This window comes from Balaenoptera musculus, chromosome 6 (genome assembly GCF_009873245.2).
Source record: "Balaenoptera musculus isolate JJ_BM4_2016_0621 chromosome 6, mBalMus1.pri.v3, whole genome shotgun sequence".
In the NCBI taxonomy this organism is placed as follows: Eukaryota; Metazoa; Chordata; class Mammalia; order Artiodactyla; family Balaenopteridae; genus Balaenoptera; species Balaenoptera musculus.
This window is the reverse complement of record NC_045790.1, coordinates 27,052,067-27,076,144: the sequence shown is the minus strand read 5'-3', so window position 1 is coordinate 27,076,144 and position 24,078 is coordinate 27,052,067. Positions and strand designations below refer to the sequence as shown.

Sequence of the window (24,078 nt, the reverse complement as noted above, 5' to 3'; positions counted from 1 at the left end):
TTTAAAACAAGGATTTCATTTACTTTCTTTTCTGTGCTGACCAAACCATGCAGCCTGAAATGATGGCAGATTGATCAAATATTTTCTTGGCCAAGACTATAGTACATATATTGTTTCCTCAAAAGTGAGTCTGCTTTTCAATACCAGTGCAGTGCATCTGACATGGAAGTAGTCCCTATTTTCATTCCAATTCCAAAAATAACAATGGTTTGCAATGCTGCAGTGTGAGCAAGCATCTTGAGGTTGGAAAAAGACCCTAGACAGGATGCTCAGGCTACATGCATATAAGAGGACTTGCTTTATAATTACAAAATAAACCACAGGAGTGGCATAAAATGTAGGCCCCCAAACCTTGTAAGAATCAACACCCACCCCTCCCCCTAAACACACAAGAATGCTTGAGAAATCTAATGGATCTCCCAGAAAAACAAGGCCAGACTAATATTCAGACATAGCAGGCAGGCTATATTAGATACATATATATGGCATCAAGCTGTCAGAGCAAAGCCAACAGAAGGACATAGACTGTCACTCAAAAAAAGGAAAGGGACAGGTCCAGAGCAGGTTTGGCTACTGCCTTCTACTAGAACTCACCAGCAATAATGAATCCTCTGTTACACAGACTCATACAGATGTACCACATAGCTCGGAGACTAGTCAAATATTTATTGGTGTTGTCCACAGAATTCAAGTTATCCCTCCATCTCAAAAACTTCACATTCCACAATGAGTTTGTGTACAGGTAAATATATTCTTACATAGTTTCTATAAAACTTGATATTACATATAAAACACAAGTTTTGGTACATCGATTCTAGCTGAGAATTTTATTTTCAATTCTGAAACTCATACATTCCCTCAGAAAAAAATTTCTCTGAAGCAAACTCAGTAATTGTTAAAAAATGTCATTTATCAAAATACAAGATTTTAGTCTAATCTTAACTATTTGATGCTTAAAGAAGTTTACTCTGCAGAAAAGACTTTTGTGTTTTTCCCTGAGATTTCTGATTTTTATTGAAGCCATCTGATCATTCAGGATATTGACAGAAGTTTTCTTCCCCATGAAAAATCTCTGATACAAACCGATAGGTTAAATTCTTAAAGGTCTTCTGACATTTATTATATTCATTGGTTTCATCCAACTCAACAGACAGCTGGCTAAGCTATATGCATTTAACCAACAGGCCAAAATCTGTAAGAGCTCAACAGAATAAAAACTTAATTCTGGCTTAAAAAAAAACAAAAAACCCCAAAAAAACAATTGGTGAAGATCTGTCAGTGGAGAATTGTTTCACTCAGTTATTGACTCTAGCTTCTTTCGCCTTGTGCTCTGCCATATTTAATACACAGCACCCAAATCTGCCATAGAAATCTCTCAATTCCAGTATAACACAGGACAGGAAGAATGTAAGGTGACTTATTGAGGTCATTTATTACTTAAATGTAATAGCATCATACTCCATGACCAGCCCCACCCAGACGAAGGAAAGATTGGGAAACTAAGACAAGCTATGTGCCCAGGGAAAAGGAAACAGTTAAGGAAAATAATTTGCCAGTCTATGTGACATGAGCTTTTCTACTGTGTGTTATCTAATAAGGTGTAACTTCCTTTAGCACATCCCAAATTCATTACATGCAAGGGTTTTCTCTCTGGTGTGCATTCTGGTGTGATGTACTCTAAGAGCTGCCTTACGGACAAAGGTTTTTCCACATTCATAACATTTGTAGGGTCTCTCACCTGTGTGAATTCTCAGGTGTACTCCAAGAGTTGAATTTTGGGCAAAAGCTTTCCCACATTCATTACACTCATAGGGTTTCTCTCCTGTGTGAATTCTCTGATGTGCACTAAGGTGTGACTTCTGGGAGAAAGTTTTCCCACATTCATTACATTTGTAGGATTTTACACCTGTGTGAATTCTCTGATGTACTCTGAGGGTTGAATTATGGGCAAAAGGTTTCCCACATATGTTACATTCGTAAGGTTTCTCCCCTGTGTGAATTCTCTGATGTGCACCAACATATGACTTCTGGGAGAAAGTTTTCCCACATTCATTACATTCATAGGGTTTCTCCCCTGTGCGAGTCCTCAGATGTGCTCTGAGGTGTGATGTCTTGGAGAAAGTTTTCCCACATTCACTACATTCATAGGGTTTCTCCCCTTTGTGAATTCTCTGATGTGCCCTGAGGGCTGAATTATCTGCAAAAGTTTTCCCACATTCCTTACATTCATAAGGTTTCTCCCCTGTGTGAGTTCTCTGATGTGCATAGAGGTGTATCCTCTGGGAGAAAGTTTTCCCACATTCATTACATTCATAGGGTTTTTCTCCTGTGTGAATTCTTTGATGGACAATGAGGGCTGCCTTATAGACAAAAGTTTTCCCACATTCATTACATTCATAAGGTTTTTCCCCTTTGTGAATTCTCTCATGTCCACTGAGGTATGATTTCTGGGAGAAGGTTTTCCCACATTCACTACATCCATAGGGTTTCTCACCTGTGTGAATCCTCTGATGTGTACTAAGACGTGTCTTCTGGGAAAAAGTTTTCCCACATTCATTACATTTGTAGTTTCACCTTAGTGTGAATTTTCTGATGTGCTCTGAGGGTGGAATTATGGGCAAAAGTCTTCTCACAGTCATTACACTCATATGGTTTCTCACCTGTGTGAATTCTCTGATGTGCTCTGAGGGTTGAATTATCAGCAAAAGTTTTCCCACATTCATTACATTCATACAGATTGACTCCCATATGAGTTCCAGGATAATGAACAGGATGTGAATTTGAACAAAAGGATTTCCCACATTCCTCACATTCATAAGGTTTCTCCCCTGGGTGGGTCCTCTGATGCTGAATAAGGTGTGTTTCTGGTAAAATGATTTCCTGCATTCAGTAAGTTCAAATGACTTCTCTCCTGTGTCACACTGCTGATGAACACTGAGGGCTGAGTTCTGATGGAAGGATTTCTCATATTTATCACATTGATAGAATTTCTCTTCTTTGTGAGTTCTCTGATGTACTATAAAGTCTAACTTCTGGTAGAAGGTGTTTGTAAATCCATTATAAACACAGAATGTATCTCTAGTTTGTATCTTCTGATGTACTATATGGCCTGAGCTCTGGCTCAAGTTTTCTTCACACTTACTGCTTTCAAAGGCACCTTGTCCTGTAACAGTTCTCTGAGGCTGAGTGAGGGGTGAATTCCTACTGAAGTTATTCCCACTTTCATTACATTCATTGTGTGCCAAAGCCATGTGAACCTCATTGTATTCACAGGATTTACCACATTCATTAAGATCAAAGCATTTCTTCCTTGTGCCATTTCTCATGTGGTTAAAAAGAGCTGCTTTATCACAATTTCCCCTAAATTCATTATCCTTACAGGAATCCTCTCCTGTTACTGAACTCTTAGCTGTAACACAGACGGTCTTATCATGTAAAACTTTTCCATATTCATTACATTCAAAAGATTGCTCCAGAGTTTGAAATTTATGATGATCTTTCACATAACTGAGAGCTTCCAGATTTTCATTATATTTGTAACACTGCTCTCCAGTATGAGTTTTCTCATGCTGAATATCCAGCTGCAACTTTTCACATACATTTATGTAGTCAGTCTTGTTTCATGAATAATTCCTATCACTAAGAATTAATTCAGAAACAACTGGCAAATTCATTCTACATGAGTCATGTTTAGAGGGCATTTTTCCTGAAAAATCTGGAGTTATATTGAGATTAAATGGTTTCTCTAAAACTTTCTGCTCTTCTTTACTCAATATTTTGTTATCAATGAATACTACTTGCCACAGAGGTTTCTCTTGTTTTTCCCGGTTCTCCTCAATATGGACATCAACTCTGCAATATCCTAAAATGAGAAAAATTGAAAACATCTTATGAATCCCACATTTCTTATGGAGAGAAGCTTAAGGTCATATGTTTTGTTATTTATTGTATCTATTGTTTCTAGTCATATTTCCAAAGATTAATAATTCACACACAGAGAAAGACAGACACATACACTCTCTCTCTCCCCATCCATGTTATTTAAAAAAAAAACAAAAACGAAAAACAGGTATTATTTCCAGTGCTGGCCGAGATGGAGAAGCCTCATTTTTCCAAGGCCCACCCTCTTACAATTAAAATTTCCTGGACAAAAAAAGCATACAAACAAACAAACAAACAAATGAAGATGCTACAAAATGGAATAGAGGTGAAGTTTAGAAATGACATGGCAAAGAATTCCAAGACTTTTCTTTCTGTTTCTCATATATCTTATATGGGGTACTGTTGTGCTGGAGGAGCCTATAAAACAAAGTCAACAATAGGTGGAGATAATAAGAGCTTCAAGAAAAATCTGTTCCTTCTTAGTCAAACATCTGAGAAAAAGGTGGTCCCACAGAACAAAAAACTTTTCGACAATATTCACCCTACTCAAGCCAAAAAGAAAAAGGAACACTCTTCCCTATGGTTCTGCTAGATATAAAGGATTTGTACACTCTTCCAAAATTTCCTCTATGAGCCAAACCAACAGTTCACAAGAAAGATCATGAATTCTGAGAAAGTTCAATTCGTGGGACACTCTATGAGATGGTAACAGCAACCACCACCAAAATTCTGCCTGGAACCATATTCCTACTGACTCTACGGACTCTGCAAAGGCAAGAGTAACAAATCTGTTGTTTTAGGGCACTGGTAGCAACTCATAGCAGGTACAGGAAGGAGAGAAGGAAAAAAAAGCACAGAAACAAGAAAAGAGGCAGGAATATATGGTAGGCCCAATATTACAACTAGAAAAGACGAAGTAGGGCTTGTAAAAATTACACCCTCAAACTCAAGAACACAGCATAGTCAAAAACAGCTGAATTCACATTATTCTCAAATGCGTATGAAGCATTCATGAAGATAGACGATATTCTGAACTGTAAGACAAATATTCACAAATATAAAAGAAGTCACATAAAGTATAGTCTCAAGCCATAGAGAAACCATCATACTAGAAATCAGTAACACAAAATTATCTGGAGAAATACAAAATATTTGTAAATTAACAAGCTTCTAATTAACCCATAGGTCAAAGAGGAAGTCTCACAGAAAATTAAAGTATTTTACATATATGAAAACAAAACTGTCAAAAACATATAGAAATTTGTGGGATGCAGCTAAAGTAGTACTCAGAAATAAATTTATAGCTTAAAATTTTTATATGAGAAAAGAAAGCCCTCCAACAATTACCTAAGCTTCTACTTTAAGAAACTAGACAAAGAGAAGGTCAATCTAAAGAAAGCAAAAGAAAAAATAATAAAGATTAGAGTAGACAATAAAATGGAAAACAACAGAGAAAAATCAATCAAACCAAAGCTTATTTATTTAAACATATTTTTTTAAATGATAAAAACCAAAAGAAGAAAAAAGACACACATTATCAATATCAGAAAGAAATGCAAAAGGGGATATAACTACTGACACAACAGACATTAAAGAGATAATAAAAGATTAAGAGAAACTCTATGCCTATAAATTTGACAATTTACATGAAATGGACAAATGTCTTGAAAAATAAAACAAAACAACTAAACTCACTCAAGAAAAATGAAATAACCCAAATAGATCAGTATTAAGAAACTGAAAATGTGGTCAAAAAAACATACACTTCCAAGAAACAGCTCTAGGATCAGACTGTTTTAACTAGTGAGTTCCACCAAACATTTAAATAATACCAATTTTATATAATCTCTTCTAGAAAATACAAGATGAGGGAATGTTTCCTAAATATTTTATGAGGCCTGTACTATCCTCACAGCAAAACCAAACAAAATAATTCGAGAAAAGAAACCTAGTGACCAATATCCCTCATGACATCAGTGCAAAAGTCCTGAAAAAAAAAAGTAGCCAAAAGAACAGAGCAATATATAAAAATAATAAACCAGGATCAAGTGGGATTCATCCCAAGAATGCAAACTGTTGGCATGTTTTTAAAAAAAACAATCAACATAATCCATTATATTAATCATCTATGGAATTAAAACCACAAAATCATACGAATTAAGGCAAAAAAATTTCACAATATTCAAAATCCATTCATTAACCTAATAAAGGGAATCTATAAAAAGCCTGCAGCTAACATCATACTTAAGAGTGAGAGAGTGAACACTTTAACCCTAAGATTGGGAAAAAGACAAGGGTGTTTACTCTTAGCACTTCTACTCAAACAATGCAATAAGGCAAGAATAAAAATGAAGATACAGAGTAAGTCTACACAGAAAAATCACATGAAGATCTTCAAAAAAGCTCCTTGAACTAATAAGTTTTGCAAAGGCAAAATATAAAGCCAATATACAAAATACAATCACATACAAACAATGGTCAATTAGAATGTGAAACCAGGTAAATAACACGATTTACCATAGCACTAAAAAAACAAAACCCAAAAAAACTTGGTATCTGTATGCTGAAAAAACACTGATAAAAGAATTCAAAGAAATCCTAAAGAAATCCTAAATAAATATGTTGTCTATCGATTGGAAGACTATATTGTTAAGGTGCCATCTTCATTCTTCTTTAAAACTTTAAGTATCTTATATCTGTTTTATATATATGTACTATATATATGCACATATTTAACTGTACTTAGTGGATGGAGTAGGAAAGAATACATTTACTCCATCTTTTCCCTGGTTAATGCTTTTCATATCTTATTAATGCCTTCCTTAAACAGAGTCATAAACATGTTTTCCTTATCATATAGAATATTTCTAGTTTTGCTTTGATAATCAGGTTTTTAAGCCACCTTAATGCAGTTTTTTGATTTGATCCATAAGGTTACCTTGGAATTCTTTCTCCACTTTTCTGTGGGGATAGTGCCACCTGTCAAAGACCAGTTGTCTATAAAGCACATTTTTTTTCTTGAGCTTTCTCTTCTGTTTCACTAATTTATTAAACTAGCCCACTCTCGGCTCCATAATACTTAACTACTCTGAGATTTACATAAAGCCTTGATATCTGGAAGAGCAAGTCCTTCCCACATCACTCTTCATTATGAATGGGATTTAGTTTGATATTGCGTTAAATCTTTACTAATATACCCCCACTTGAACTTATTAAGTTCTATTTTTCCTTTGTCTTTGTTAGGGTTAGCTGAAGTTTTATCTATTTGATTTTTATTCTAAGAACCATTCTACAATTTCAGTTTTCCAGTTTATTAATTTTTTTTGGCTGCGTTGTTTTTTTTTTTTTTGCTTAGTTGTACGCGGGATCTTCATTGTGGCATGTGGGATCTTTCGTTGCGGCATCATGCGGGATCTTTCGTTGTGGCATGCGGGATCTTTCGTTGTGGCATGCGGGTTCTCTCTCTAGTTGTGGCACGTGGGCTCCAGAGCACATGGGCTCTGTAGTTTGTGGCACTCAGGCTCTCTAGTTGAGGTGCGTGGCCTCAGTAGTTGTAGCGCATGGGCTTAGTTGCCCCACGGCATGTGGGATCTTAGTTCCCCGACCAGGGATCGAACCTGCGTTCCCTGCATTGTAAAGCAGATTCTTTACCACTGGACCACCAGGGAAGTCCCCAGTTTATTAACTTTTAACTTCACTTTTAAGTTCTGTTTTCATTAGTATATTTTTGCTATTGTTTTTGCTTAATTTATTAACATAAATATGAGACTAAAAATTTACCTGTTAACTATTTAGCTATCTCGTAAGGTTTCTAACATGTAACACTTATTATTATTTTATAAATGTCATGTAATTTTGGATTTGGTTTGCTTTTATATATTATTATTTAAACAGATAATTTTTAAAATTTTCATGTCCAAAGAATTTTTTTTTACTCATTTTATCAATTTCTAGGTTTATCAAACTATATAGAGAAAATATTATCTGTGGTGATTTTAACTTGTTGGATTTATTGGTATTTTCTTTTTAGACTAACTATATTTTCACTATCTTATGATTATATTCTATGGGAACTTGAAAGGCTTGTTATTTGATTTCAGCATACACATACACAAATATGTTTCACTTTAATAAAATTATCATTTATATCCTCTATAGGCATACATTTTAATGTCCACAGTATCTATTATTTAATCAGATGAGATATAATATCCTACTCCTAGTGAATTTTAAGTTCTTAGAACTCCATTATTTTGTGTTTTATGATCATTGATATAGTAGTCTTTGGTGCAGTCACTCCAATGCTTAAAGGTTTATTTTAACCTGTGCTCCTGAGCAAGAGGACTTCCTTTTAAGTTAATGTATTTATTGCCTAAATTCAAACTTGAATAATAGAATATGAAACTCTGAATTATTTTTATTGACTGAATAACTTTATCATTCTCTTATTACAATCTTTCTAAGATACTTATTTAGGGACAACTTTTTTAGCCAGTCAGTATGATCCAATCATTTACATTTAGTGACTGGGAGATATTCTTCATCTAAATTATGTCAATCTTTATGTTATGGCTATTTAAATGGCTTCACAATGAATAAAGAAGATGTGGCACATATATACAATGGAATATTACTCAGCCATAAAAAGAAATGAAATTGAGTTACCTGTAGTGAGGTAGATGGACCTAGAGTCTGTCATACAGAGTGAAGTAAGTCAGAAAGAGAAAAACAAATACCATATGCTAACACATATATATGGAATCTTAAAAAAAAAAAATGGTTCTGATGAACCTAGGGGCAGGACAGGAATAAAGACGCAGACATAGAGAATGGACTTGAGGACACAGGGAGGGGGAAGGGTAAGCTGGGACGAAGTGAGAGAGTAGCCTTGACATATATGCACTACCAAATGTAAAATAGATAGCTAGTGGGAAGCAGTTGCATCGCACAGGGAGATCAACTCAGTGCTTTGTGACCACCTAGAGGGGTGGGATAGGGAGGGTGGGAGGGAGACGCAAGAGGGAGGGGATATGAGGATATATGTACATATATAGCTGATTCACTTTGTTGTACAGCAGAAACTAACACAACATTGTAAAGAAAATATACTCCAGTAAAGATGTTAAAAAAAAAATGGCTTCACAACATAAACTTTTAATAAACACACTTAAGGTGATTTTATTTTTTTACTCCAGGAATTATTTTAAAATTATAACTTCTGAAATTCCTGAAATTGTTTATTAGTTTAGACAAAGGTCATTAAGCACATGAAAAGATGCTTGACAGCATTAGTGATCACAGAAATTGTTATGGACAATTTGTTCAATATGTTGAAGCCCTAACCCCAATGTAACTGTATTTGGAGATAAGGCCTTTAGGGAGGTAATTAAGGTTAAATGAGTTCATAAGGGTGGGGTCCTAATTCTATAGGACTGGTATTCTTATAAGAAGAGGAAGAGACATCAAAGCTCTCTCTCCATGCATGCACAGAGGAAAGGCCATGTGAGGACACAGTGAGAAGGTCATCTGCAAGCCAGGAAGAGAGACCTCACAAAAAAAATCAATCCTGTTGCCACCTTGATCTTGTACTTCCAGTCTCCAGAACAGTGAGAAATAAATTTCTTTTGTTTAAGCTATGGTATTTTGTCATGCCAGCCCAGCTGACTAATACAGAATTGCAAATCAAAACCTTAATAACATACCACTTTACATCCATTGGGATGGCTAGAACAAAAATAAGTGTTGGTGGAGATGTGGAGAAATCAGAACCCTCACATGCTATCATCAGGAATGTAAAATGGTGCAGCCACTTTAGAAAAGTCTGGTATTTCCTCAGTTACCATATAACCCAGCAATTCTACTCCTAGGTATAAACTCAAGAGAAATAAAAGCATATGCCCATGAAAACACTTGTTAATAAATGTTTATATCAGCATTACTCAATAATAGCAAAAAGGCAGGATCCCAAATGTCCACTGACTGATTAATGGACAAACAGATGTGGTATATCCTGACAATGTAATATTATTTTGCCATAAAAAGGATGAAGTACTGATACATGCTACAACATGAACCTTGTAATGATAAGTGAAAGAAACCAATCACAAAAGACCATATAATGTGGGATTGCATTTATATGAAATGTCCAGAATAAACAAATCTACAGACAGAAAGTAGATTAGTGGTTGCTAGGGCTGAAGGGGACAGGGAGAGAGGGAGGTCATAGCTGAAGGGTATAGGGTTTCCTTTTGAGGTGAAGAAAACTGACTGTGGTGATGTTTATACATATCTGTGAGTCTATTAAGAGCCAGTGAATTGTACATTTTAAATGGGTGGATTGTATGATATATACAATTGTATACTGAATTGTATCTTAGTAAAGCTGTTTAAAAGAAAAGTAAATAAACTTTCAAAAGTCATCCCTTCTAAAGTCTAACTACCCCAGGTACTTCCTTGTGTCAATGCTCACTCACCTGGGTACTTCTGGTTTAGGAATTCTTCCTCTGAGGACCAGGGCTCTTCACCGTGCTCCAACTTGAAGATCACCTGGGGTTTGATAATGCAGTACCCTGCAAATGTAACAACTAAAGCTATATATAGACCAGAACCATGGGCATTTCTGAAGGTGGAGCAAAATGAATGTGCTCATTTGAAGTTTTCAATGGGAAAGTAATGACACATTGTTTCTGCTTCTGTAAAGGTCTCAGTTACCTTAAACTTCTCAATTAAAAGTCTGAACAACAATGTCTATAAATGGTTCATGTGTTTTGATAATTAAAAAAAAAGAAAATATTCCAGAGGGAGTCATATGGTAAGGTCTGCTCACCCAATGAGATGAGGTGGCTGTAGTTCTCCAGCATCACATCTTTGTACAGGGTCCTCTGAGCAGGGCCTACATACTGCCATTCATCCTGAGTGAACTCCACAGTCACGTCTTCGAATGACACTGATCCCTGTAACACAAATTTTGTTCAAAAGTTCAGAATTAGTTGAAAACTATTATTTCTCCTGTTTACTTTTAAGGCTTTAAACCAAATCATTATAAAGATTGCTTATTTTTGACCTAGTTTGTCTCTAACTTTGGAGTTACCCAATTAGTTAAAAAGATTTTAGCAACTCATTTTTAACTTAATTCATTTATATATGTTTACGAATTATAGATTTTTTTTAAGATTAAAAAAATTCAATATAAAGAGACTTCTTACAACTCTTCTTCTATATCCTAAGGGATTATCCTGGGTATTCTAGAGAATTCTAGAATGTTCCATCTCTCCTTGGACATCATCACCGTAAATAATGGGAGACACGTTACAGATATACATAAGTTGTAGAGGTATTAGACATGATGGAATTTATGTATAAATAAATGTATAGAACTCATGAAGAGTCAAGAACAACTTACCAAGGATGGGTGTGAAAGAACACTATCAACACTGAAGTAACAGATATAGGAATAGGGATATAATCAGACAGCAGAAACAGCAACCAATCTGATAACTACTTTCTTGTGTAGCTACCCATCTAGCAGTATGAGCAGCTTCTTTAATGCTGGTTCCAAACACTGATATTTGGGAAATAAAGGGAAAGAAATGTGTTAGAAGTTTAGTGAGACAGATCTGTTCATGTTGCTACTAAAGGGTCTGTGAAACATAAAGCTGGAACAGTTCCTTAAGCAAGTATACACATAGTTTTAGAACACAGAAGGGAGGTCGAGGATGAAGACAAGCTTTAAGGAATTACTAGCAATTTAGGTGGTAACTGAAGTTATCCGAGGCAATCAGACAACAACTTGAGCACATACAGATTGAGGAAAGAAAAGTATCAAAAAACAGCATTTGAGAAACCATGAATATTAAAGAGGCTGGCAGAAAAAGTAGAGGTCACAAAGCCAGAGGAGAAGTTTTCTGGAGAGTAATTATGAGAGAACAGAATCTTAGAAACTGAGAAAAGGGAAAGTTTCCATAGCAAAAGACTTCAAAGAGGCTGGCAGGAGGGAGAAATAGTGAGTAGCTAATTCAATGGGTATGAAGTTTCAGTTATACAAAATCATTAAGTTCTAGAGATCTGCTGTACAACGTTGTGCCTATAGATAACAATACTGTATTGTACATGTAAAAGTGTATTAAAAGGGGGCTTCCCTGGTGGCGCAGTGGTTGAGAATCTGCCTGCTAATGCAGGGGACACGGGTTCGAGCCCTGGCCTGGGAAGATCCCACATGCCGTGGAGCAACTAGGCCTGTGAGCCACAACTACTGAGCCTGCGCGTCTGGAGCCTGTGCACCGCAACAAGAGAGGCCGTGATAGTGAGAGGCCCGCGCACCGCGATGAAGAGTGGCCCCCACTTGCCACAACTAGAGAAAGCCCTCGCACAGAAATGAAGACCCAACACAGCCAAAAAATAAATAAATAAACAAATGTGGGGTTTAAAAAAAAATGTATTAAAAGGGTTATCTCATGTTAAGTGTTTTATCACAATTAAAAATAGGAAGAAACAGAACTAGATTAAGAAGTAAAAGGACAGAAATAGCCTTTCCCCAGTGTTATTTATCCAATTATTTGTTCATTCATGTCTTCAGTGTTACTGAGTAGATACCTCCTGTGTGAAGCTCAATGTTAGCAGTTGGTAACTATCAATAAAATAAATGAATAAAAAAACAGGGACACTTCTCAAAATTTTTTTAATCTAAAAGAAAAATAAAGACAAGTTAACTGTATTTCCCAAAATGAAAAAAATTAATGAGAAAAGTGTCACTATCTTCATTTTTGCCAATCTCTTTAATATCTGGCTTAATAAAACTCAGCTGAATTTAAAAAAAAAATAAGTTAACAAGTGACATAAGTGAAAATGATGAAGTGGGATCCAAGAAAATTTTCTCCTCCATAAAAGCAATGAAAAAAATTGCAAAAATTGTAGAAGTTAATAAAGGCAATCTATGGAACATTTATACAAGGGAAAAAAAAGGCTGAAGCACACTAAGAAAGTGATATTGTGTCCTTCTAACGTACCCTGTTTCCATTCCTCTCTCGCCATCTCTGAAGTAGCTTAAGAACCAACAGTCTGCAATCACAGTTAAAATTAGCAACCTGGCAACCACTGGAGCAGCAGAACTGGGTTGGAGTTCTGTCAAAGCCTCACTCCAAGAAAACTCATTACTTGCTCTGTTTGGAGGTTCCCTGAAAGACCTCACTTGCAAGTATGTCTTTATTTGAGCTAACTCAGAGCTCACATAGTATGAAGTCTTATCTCAGAGGCATTTGTCAAAAACATTTAAAGGCATTTGTTTAAGTTAGTGGCTACCTGAGGCGGTGGATAACACTTGGGGCAACCAATGGCCTAATCAAAAAGCTTAAAAGGAAAAGCTGAGGAATGAGATGTCTATAAAGGTTCTGAAAAACTCCCATATATTCCTGAGAATCTAAAAGGGCACATACATGCACAGAGCTGTGCATATGCCCAGGGCTATGAGCATGCTCCAGAAAGATGTGAGAAGGCCCTAAACTCTCACCTCTAGGTAATATTGAGGTTTGGTGTAAGAAGGAAGTGAAGGCTGATACAGAGTTGTAAACTGCCTGCCTGACTGTTGAAAGAATGCCCTGACATGCACAGAGCCCCTTAGCAAAAACTGGGAGACTTCTTGGTTCCAGGCATTTAAGGAAATTTCTATAGAGACTTCAACAGCCACAGATGACAAGAAATACAGGCTGTACATAATTAGCTCACAAAAGTCACTAAGCAAATACATTTCAACAATGACCACTATGGAGGGGAGAAACTCAGATTCCTGGGGTTGCTATTTTATTTAAAATGTCCAATTATCAATACAACAAGAAAGTAAGACACATATGCAGGAAAAAGTGTAATCAATAGAAACTGCTCCTGAGGAAGATGTTAGACTTACTAGGCAATGACTTTAAATTAGCTATTTTAAATACGGCCAAAGACCTAGTAGAGGAAATAATGTCTAAGGACCAAAGGAAAAGTATGTGAACTATATTTCACTACTTAAAGAATATCAGTAAAGAAACAGAAATGATAAAAAAAAGGCTAAATAGAAGCTGAAGAGTTGAAAAATATAAAAACTGAAACAAAACTTTCACTAGAAGGGTTCAACAGCAGATCTGAGCAGGTGAAAGTAAGTATGAACAAACTGGACAATATGCCTATTGAAATTCTACAATATGAGAAACAAAGGTAAAATAATGACAAAAAATAAACTATGGGGTAGCATCAAGTTTACAAACATATGCATAATGAGACTCCCAGACAGAGAGGAGAGAAAAAGTCTGAAAGAACACTTGAAAAAAATATTGGCCAAGAAGTCTCCAAATCTGATGAAAAACAATAATCTACACATTCAAGACACTCAACAAACTCCAAGTAGCATAAACCTCGAGCAAGAGATCCACACCTGGACACATGATAATCAAACTGTCAAAAAGACAAGAACTCAATATTGAAAAGCATTAAGAAGGAAGCAACTCATCATGTACAAGAGTAGTAAAAGCTGATTACTAATCAGAAACCATGGATGACAGAGGCAGTGGTATGACATATTCAAAGTGCTGAAAGAAAAAGGCTGTCAACCAAGAATTCTACACCCAGCAAAAATGGAAAAATTAAAACTTTCCTAGATAAGAAAAACCAGAATTTGTCACAGGCAAAACTGCCCTATAAGAAATAATACAGGAAGTCGTTAAGCAAATCTGTAGAGACAGAAAGTAGGTTAGTGGTTGCTTGTGGCCTGGGGGTAAGGGGTGTAATGGGATTACAGGAGGGGGATAGTTGTATATAGTTGTATATAGTGTATACACTATAGTGTATACAGTTGCTTTTTAAGGTAATGGAAATGTTCTAAAACTGATTGTGATGATGTGTGCACACATCTGTGAGCATACTAAAAAAATGAGTTTTCTTACACTTTAAATAAGGGTGAATTGTACGGTATATGATTTGAATCTCAATTAAGCTGTTTTTTTAAAAAAAATGAGATAGGATGAAATCATTCTGAGACAAAAGAGAAGATTAAAGGGCCAAGCATGGAAATGGGATAAGCCATGTAAAAGGACATGGAAAGCAAGATGACTACATGAAGACATTAGCAGGGGAAGGAAAGAGCCAGTGGAGGGTGTCAGACACTAACAGAGAAACTTTCCAGAATGATAATGTGAGAAGTAGAAGCAAGCACTACAGAGAAGTCCAAGGGAAATGATTAGACAAAACTCAATGGATTTGATTATAATCAAGTCTCTGGGCACTGGAGATCACAGGCAAGTGGTGAGAGGAACCAAGGCATCATGCAGAGAATTGAAGTGTGAATGGAAAGCGCCGAAACATTTGAAAGAGAACAGAATTTTAAACTGTCTGCTGAAAAATCTGAATATCATGGGTACTTGAGATATTTATGGAGAGTAAATTTAAGGATATTCAGTTGATGCATCAGAAAAATGCCTAATTCAACCCATGTCTGAGTTTCTGAAAAACAGTACTGACCGAGTTCTCATTTAGCTTTATGCCTTCTACTTTTATTGAAGAACATGTGGAGGCAACATTCTACCAATCCTAGGGTTATCACCTGGAAGTTGTTAACTAAATCACCTATTTGAAGAATAACAAAGATATGTTTTTATCTTCGATTGTCTTTACTTTCTATGAGGAATCAGTTGGCTTTATCTTCCCACCAATGTGAACCTTCAAAGAAGTGTTGTCTGTCTGACACCCTGACATGGCTACCAAAAACCTCAGAAGTAAATTTGGAGCTCCAATTTGATAAATTTGTAATATCAGAGGATCTGCTTATATCCACATACCACCTTTGCTCTGCTATGCATCTGTACAGTTGACCCTTGAACAACTCGGGGGTTAGGGGCACCTGCCCTCTGCAGAGTTGAAAATCTGCATATAACTTATAATCAGTCCTCTGTATACACGGTTTCTCCGTATCTGCGGTTCCACCTCCTTGGATTCAACCAACTACAGATCATGTAGTACCGTAGATTACCATTAAAAAAAAAAAAATCCACGTATAACTGGACCTGTGCAGTTCAAACCCGTGTTGTTCATGGGTCAACTGTATTTCTACATGTTCCCTGAATGCATCTGATCCATTTGTATTTCTACTTTTCCATGTTAATGTATAGACACTTAAACCCTTATAAAATCCATTGCAAAACAAATAGGTTATTAAAAACTGAACTCACCTGAGCTATGTTCATTTTCTACTGCTTCTGGAAAAATGTAAAGAACTGTGAAGGTTCAGCTGGGGAGGAGGAAAAAGAAACGGGGTCATGAAAAACCTACTCTGCCTTACAACTCCTATATTCATCTGTCTAACAATCTCATAACACCAGCTGGAGAAAAGGCTTCCCCATGGGAGAATGTTCCTTTCGACATTCTTGAGAAGGGACATGAAAGACCATACAAAGGTAGCACCACCTGAACATGTGCATCTCTGATATGATTATGTTGGTCTTAACCTTGCATTTTCACTGAGTAAGGTAAACTTCTTTTTATCAATGAATTAACAATTTATGTTCCCTTCTAATAATAAACAATAAAAACAACAACAACAAAAGTAAAACAGAGAATTGGTTAAACAAATTCAGGTACACCAGGGGTGATATCCTCTACCTTCATTAAAAATAATGTTGTCAAAAAACTACTCAGGCTGGATTGTTAATCAAGTTCTTGTTCAGTTTACACCTTGAGTTAGAGCTGAAATAAAGATGGAATGCTCTATGCAAGAAATATGTTTTTTAATCCTTTGTTCTAAAATAGTTGCTATTTCTAAAAAAAAAGATATTTTGATAAGATGCTTATAGTACTTACCTGTGTAAGTAAATATCATTGTGCTTGGTTCTGCCCTGGTGACTCTACAAAAACATTCATTTCAGTATTTTGGGGCTTCCAAAAGTGTCCAATATAGAAAACCCTTCTTCTACTACCATTTTATTATTCTCTATGTTCAAATACATAGAAAAAATTCTCTATGTTCACGTCCATCACCAAATGTGGCATCTAATGCTCATGGTGTGAGAGCAGCTCAGAATCTGAAAAGAGTGACGGGAAAATGAAGGAAATGGGGTGCTGTTTAGGATTTCATCAACTCTGGCTGCTTATACCTTCCCTGGACATCATGTCCTTACCGGCCATCCAGTAAAGTGCCTTTTCCTGTGTAGCTTGACAGTCACCCATACCTCTCAACCCCAGGTTACCACCTTCTGCAAGTTGGTCCACAAGTGTCCAGTGTCACAGTCTGTGATGGCTTCTAGATGCAATAACATCACCAAGTCTGACTGACCAAATCTGACTCATGCTATACAGGGATCAAGAACTGCTTCTGGTGGAGCAACTCAGAACCCGCTCCTTTCTAGAAATTTTTGCCTCTGCTCTGAAGCTCTGTCAGAAGAGCTGTTCTTCCAAGTGGCATTTGTTCTTGGGACTCCCTCTTCCCTGCTTTAAAAGAGCTACTTTGCTCCAGAGGGACCAGAGAAACAAATCCACTTTATTTGAAACCTTCACCTAACGCTCAAAATCTCTTTGGGCATTCACTAGAAATGTACTATCTAGTATGAAGCCATTAGCTGCGTTCAACTACTACACCCGAAGTGTGGCTAGTGACACAAGTCTAAATAATATTTTGGATGTACTTAATTAAATACACCAGTAAAATTAACTTCACCTTTTTAATTTTTACTGCTGCTACTGAAAAAAATTTAATTACATTTGGTTTGCATTATCTTTCTACTGGCCAGCACTGCATTAGATTATCAGACTATTCTTTTGAGAATGGAGACAGCCTGGACAGTTCAGTAAGGTTCAAGGGCCTCACTCTGAGAATCTACAAATCCCAGTATATATTTCCCACATGGCGACATTCTGTCTGCATTCACTTCACAATCATGTCCCTGGGAATTTGAGGACAGGCTGCCATGAGCTGCTCCGAAGGTTGCAACTCTGGGTCTGAGGCAGGGAGGATATCAGAAAGAGCAAGAGATAGGGAGTAAAATCTATTTGTATTTGCATCCTAACTCTCACCTCCCAGCTTGTATCCCGGGCTATATCATTCCGCACACACGAAATTCCTTTCATTTTTAAAAAAAACGGCGTGTTTATAAAGACAAGTAGACTTGTGAGGGTTAAACGAAATACCAAACAAAGGGAACAAAGTGTCTTATGATAGCAGCTTACACAGTGATTATTACAATCACTTGACAAAATGTTTTGCAGATGACACCTTATTTAATTCTCAGAATAACTGCACAAGCTACTATTAGTAGCCTCCGGTTTATCGTGAACGTTATCAAGGTGCATTCTCCGCCCGCACCTGGCCGGCACCAAACACCTCCTCCAGACAAGGATTCAGCCTCACCTGCACCCCTGGAGCAGGCAGGGACGGACCTGCCCGGACTAGCGGGCTGGGGGAGGGGCGGGCCCGCCTAGAGGTTCCTGGGACTTCCCGCTCCCGTCCCCCGCACAGAAGCCTACCGGACCCAGCAGGACCCCAAGCCACGCGGAACCGGACCCCGTGCTCTCACCTCCAGTGGGCAGCCTTGGCTTCAGCACGGACTCAAAGACCGGGAGATCTTGTTCCTTTCAGGCTGGAGAGGTCGGACGGCAGCAGACGGGCTGGACGTGCACATGCGCAGAGTGAACTCTGAAAACCGATTCCCAGAGGCCTGAGATGTGAGCCCATAACATTCAAGACTACATTTCCCATAAGTCTTTGAGAGCGTAGGAAGTAAGTTTTGAAGCATTTCCGCTTGGTTAGTAAACTGAAAGTCTTAACGTTTGGAGCCGATTCCTGGCGACTTTGCCTCAATTCCCAGAGGTATGGGTTAGACTTTAACTTTATGACATAACAACATATTGCAGTGTGGTTTTCCATCGGATCTTGGTTGGAAAAAAATAACAGTGCAATAGACAACAATTTTGGAAATATAAATATGGACTAGGTATAAGAAATATTAAGGAAAATTAACATTACTTTGGTTAGTGTGATAATATTTGGACGATGTAGGAAATTGCTCTTATTTTTTAAAGATACATACTGAAATATTTACAATTCTGAAATCATGTATTTGTAATTTACTTTTGAAAAATTCATCAAAACAGTTTGAGGAAACAAATATGGCAGAAGGTTAAGAATCGTTAAATCTGTGTCATGATGCTCATTTTACTATTTCTATTATTCTGAATGTTTGAATTTCTTTTTAACATACCGTAAAAGACGTGTGGCTAGGGGTGGGAACGTTGTGGAGGAGGGTTAGGGAGAGTTTACTGCCCCTCCAGAAGTGTACCTTTTAAAATCAAGCTGCCAAGAGCATTGAAGTTACACACAACTATCTGTTATGAATACGACTGTGAAATAGAACAAATATTAGAAAATGGAGCCAGTATTAACATAAAAGAGTAACTTCTGTGATCAGCAGGGGGGAGGAGGAGGGAGTAAGCTAGTTGTTCAAAATTATACAAGTAATACTTGAAAGTATGTACAACCCAAAATGAGGAGATCATTATCAGTTAATAATTGTGATCAATTACTAACCTGGCTTGTATAGTGGAAATTATGTTCAGCTTTATAAAACTGCCAAACTGTCTTCCAAAAGTGGGTGTATCATTTTGCATTCTCACCAGCAATGAATGAAAGTTCTCTTGCTCCATATCCTCACCAGCAGTAGGTGTTGTCAGTGTTTTGGCTGTTGTACATTCTAATAAGAGTGTAGTGGTATATCATAATTTGCAATTCTGTAATAACATCTGATGCTGGGATTCTGTTTATATGCCTATTTGCCATAAGTATATCTTCCTTTGTGAAGATATTACGTCTGAATAGTTATTTGTATATTTTAGATAAAATTTCTTTAGTAGATCTGTCTTTTGCAAATATTTTCTCTCAGTCTGTGACTTGTCTTTTCATTCTTTCACAGAGCAGAAGTTTTTAACTTTGATGAATTCAAATGATTCATTCATGGATTGTGCTTTTGATGTTATCTAAAATTTCATTGCCAAGCTCAGGGTTACCTAGACATTTTCTTCTGTGTTATCTTCTAGAAGTTTTATAGTTTTGCATTTTAGTTTTAAATTTATCATCCATTTTAAGTTAATATTTGTGAAAAGTGTAAGGTCTGTGTCTCCATTTATTTATTTTTGCACATGAATGTCTAATTGTTCTAGCACATTTGTTGAAAAGACTATCTTTTCTTCATTGAATTGTCTTTGCTTCTTTGTCGAAGATTGGTTGATAATATTTGTGTGAGTATATTTCTGGGCTCTCTATTCAGCTTCAATAATCTTTTTGTTGATTCTTTCTCCTGTATCTCACTGGTTTGACACTGTAGCTTTATAATAATTTTTGAAGTCAGGTACTGTCAGTTCTCTGACTTTGTTCTTAAATATTGAGTTGGCTATTCTGGATCTTTTCCATTTCCATGTAAACTTTAGAATCAATTTGTTGGTGTCTACAACATAAGTTGCTGTGATTCTGACTGAAATTGAGTTGAAATTGTTGATCTAGTTGGAACTGACTTCTTAACAATATTGAAACTTACGAGGGTACCTTCAAGGTGGCAGAGGAGTAAGACGTGAAGATCACCTTCCTCCCCACAAATACATCAAAAATACATCTACATTTGGAACAACTCCTACAGAACACCTACTTCACCCTGGCAGAAGACCTCAGACTTCCCAAAAAGCACGAAAATCCCCATGTACCTAGGTAGGGCAAAAGAAAAAAGAAAAAACAGAGAGAAAAGAATAGGGACAGGACCTGCACCTCTGGGAGGGAACTGTGAAGGAGGAAAAGTTTCCACACACTAGGAAGCCCCTTCATTGGTGGGGACAGGGATGGGGGGCAGGGGGAAAGCTTCAGAGCCATGGAGGAGAGCACAGCAATAGGGGTACAGAGGGTAAAGTGGAGATATTCCTGCACAGAGGATCTGTGCCAACCAGCATTCACCAGCCTGAGAGGCTAGTCTGCTCACCCACTGGGGGGGTGGGGTGGGCTGGGAGCTGAGGCTTGGGCTTTGGAGGTCAGACCCGAGAGAGAGGACTGGGCTTGGCTGCATGAACACAGCCTGAAGGGGGCTAGTGCACCACAGCTAGCCAGGAGGGAGTACAGGAAAAAGTCTGGACCTGCCTAAGGGGCAAGAGACCATTGTTTCAGGGTGCATGAGGAAAGGGGATGACTTCCCTGTGTGCCCACAGAAGGCAGAGCACTGCCTAAATGAGCTCCAGAGATGGCACAAGCTGTGGCTATCAGCTTGGACCCCAGACACTGGCATGAAATGCTAACACTGCTGCTGCAGCCACCAACAATCCTGTGTGCAAGCACAGGTCACTATCCACACCCCCCTGGGAGGCTGGGCAGCACACCACTGCCAGGCCCCCGTGATCCAGGGACAAGTTCCCCAGGAGAACACACGGTGTGCCTCAGGCTGTTACATCATGTTGGCCTCTGCCGCCGCAGGCTCACCCCACATTCCAATTATAACTACTGTATCCCTCCTACCCCCACCCCGGCATGAGTGACCCAGAGCCCCCTAATCGGCTGCTGCTTTAACCCCATCCTGTCTGGGCGGGAACAAATGCCTGAGGGCGACCTACATGCAGAAGTGGGACCAAAACCAAAGCTAAGCCCCAGGAGCTGTGCAAACAAGAGAAAAGGAAATTCCTCCATGCAGCCTCAGGAGCAGCAAATTAAATCCCCACAAGCAACTTGATGTACCCTGCATCTGTGGAATAACTGAATAGACAATGAATCATCCCAAAATTTAGGCAGTGGACTTTAGGAGCAACTGCAGACTTAGGGTTTGCTTTCTGTGATTGATTTCTTTCTGATTTTTAGGTTTATCTTAGTATAGATTTTAGCACTTGTTATCATTGGTGGATTTGTTTATTAGTTTGGTTGCTCTCTTCCTTCTCTTTTTCTTTCCTTTTTTTCCTTTTTAAATTATTTTTTTGTTTTAATAATTAAAAAATTTTTATTATTATTATTACTTTTTTTCTCCCTTTTTTTCTGAGCTGTGTGGCTGACAGGGTCTTGGGGCTCTGGCCTGGTGTCAGGCCTGATACTCTGAGGTGAGAGAGCTGAGTTCAGGACATTGGACCACCAGAGACCTCCCAGCCCCATGTAATATCAATCAGTGAGAGCTCTCCCAGAGATCTCCATCTCAATGCTAAGACCCAGCTCCACCCAACGACCAGCAAGCTCCAGTGCTGGACGCCCCATGCCAAACAACTAGAAAGACAGGAACACAATCCCACCCATTAGCAGAGAGGCTGCCTAAAATTGTACTAAGTTCACAGACACCCCAAAACACACCACTAGACGTGGCCCTGTGCACGAGAAAGAAAAGATCCAGCCCCACCCACTAGAACACAGGCACCACTCCCCTCCACCAGGAAGCCTACACAAGCCACTGAACCAACCTCACCCACTGGGGGCAGACACGAAAAATAACGGGAAATACGAACCTGCAGCCTGCAAAAAGTAGATCCCAAACACAGTAAGTTAAACAAAATGAAAAGACAGAGAAATGTGCAGCAGATGAAGGAGCAAGGTAAAAACCCACCAGACCAAACAAATGAAGAGGAAATAGGCAGTTTACCTGAGAAAGAATTCAGAATGATTATAGTAAAGATGATCCAAAATCTTAGAAATAGAATGGAGAAAATACAAGAAAAATTTAACAAGGACGCAGAAGAACTAAAGAGCAAACAAACAATGATGAACAACACAATAAATGAAATTTAAAAATCTCTAGAAGGAATCAATAGCAGAATAACTGAAGCAGAAGAACGGATAAGTGACCTGGAAGATAAAATAGTGGAAATAACTGCCGCAGAGCAGAATAAAGAAAAAAGAATGAAAAGAATTGAGGACAGTCTCAGAGACCTTTGGGACAACATTAAATGCAACAACATTCAAATTATAGGGGTCCCAGAAGAAGAAGAGAAAAAGAAAGAAACTGAGAAAATGTTTGAAGAGATTATACTTGAAAACTTCCCTAATATGGGAAAGGAAATAGTCAATCAAGTCCAGGAAGCGTGGAGAGTCCCATACATGATAAAATCAAGGAGAAACATGCCAAGACACATATTAATCAAACTATCAAAAATTAAACACAAAGAAAAAATATTAAAAGCAGCAAGGGTACAACAACAAATAACATACAAGGGAATCCCCATAAGGTTAACAGCTGATCTTTCAGCAGAAACTCTGCAAGCCAGAGGGAGTGGCAGGACATATTTAAAGTGATGAAAGAGAAAAGCCTACAACAAAGATTACCCAGTAAGGATCACATTCAGATTCAATGGAGAAATTAAAACCTTTACAGACAAGCAAAAGCTAAGAGAAATCAGCACCACTGAACCAGCTTTACAACAAATGCTAAAGGAACTTCTCTAGGCAGGAAACACAAGAGAAGAAAATGACCTATGAAAACAAACCCAAAACAATTAAGAAAATGGTAATAGGAACATACATATCAATAATTACCTTAAATGTAAAAGGATTAAGTGCTCCAACCAAAAGACACAGGCTAACTGAAAGGATACAAAAGCAACACCTGTATATATGCTGTCTACAAGAGACCCACTTCAGACCTAGGGACACATACAGACTGAAACAGAGGGGATGGAAAAAGATATTCCATGCAAATGGAAATCAAAAGAAAGCTGGAGTAGCAATTCTCATATCAAACAAAATAGACTGTAAAATAAAGATTATTACAAGAGACAAAGAAGGACAATACATAATGATCAAGGGATCTATCCAAGAAGAAGATACAACAACTGTAAATATTTATGCACCCAATATAAGAGCAGCTTAATACATAAGGCAAATGCTAACAGCCATAAAAGGGGAAATCGACAGTAACACAATCATAGTAGGGGACTTTAACACCCCACTTTCACCAATGGACAGATCATCCAAAATGAAAATAGATAAGGAAACACAAGCTTTAAATGACACATTAAACAAGATGGACTTAATTGATATATATAGGACATTCCATCCAAAAACAACAGAATACACTTTCTTCTCAAGTGCTCATGGAAATTTCTCCCAGATAGATCATATCTTGGGCCACAAATCAAGCCTTGGCAAATTTAAGGAAATGGAAATCGTATCAACTATCTTTTCTGACCACAAACCTATGAGACTAGATGTCAATTATGGGAAAAAAACTGTAAAAA

The 24,078-nt window shown here is 37.6% G+C and overlaps 1 protein-coding gene across 1 annotated transcript; it reads right to left on the bottom strand.

The window, feature by feature from the left end:
- Positions 1–1,255: 1,255 nt before the first annotated feature.
- LOC118896977 (zinc finger protein 658-like) lies at positions 1,256–18,510 on the bottom strand. Its single transcript, XM_036855649.1, is given in 9 exon segments — positions 1,256–2,568; positions 2,570–2,861; positions 2,864–3,614; positions 3,798–3,862; positions 10,356–10,451; positions 10,709–10,835; positions 16,080–16,138; positions 16,708–16,751; positions 18,417–18,510. Coding segments are annotated over 7 exon segments (2,304 nt in total). The 5' UTR covers positions 16,095–16,138; positions 16,708–16,751; positions 18,417–18,510; the 3' UTR covers positions 1,256–1,610.
- Positions 18,511–24,078: the final 5,568 nt, after the last annotated feature.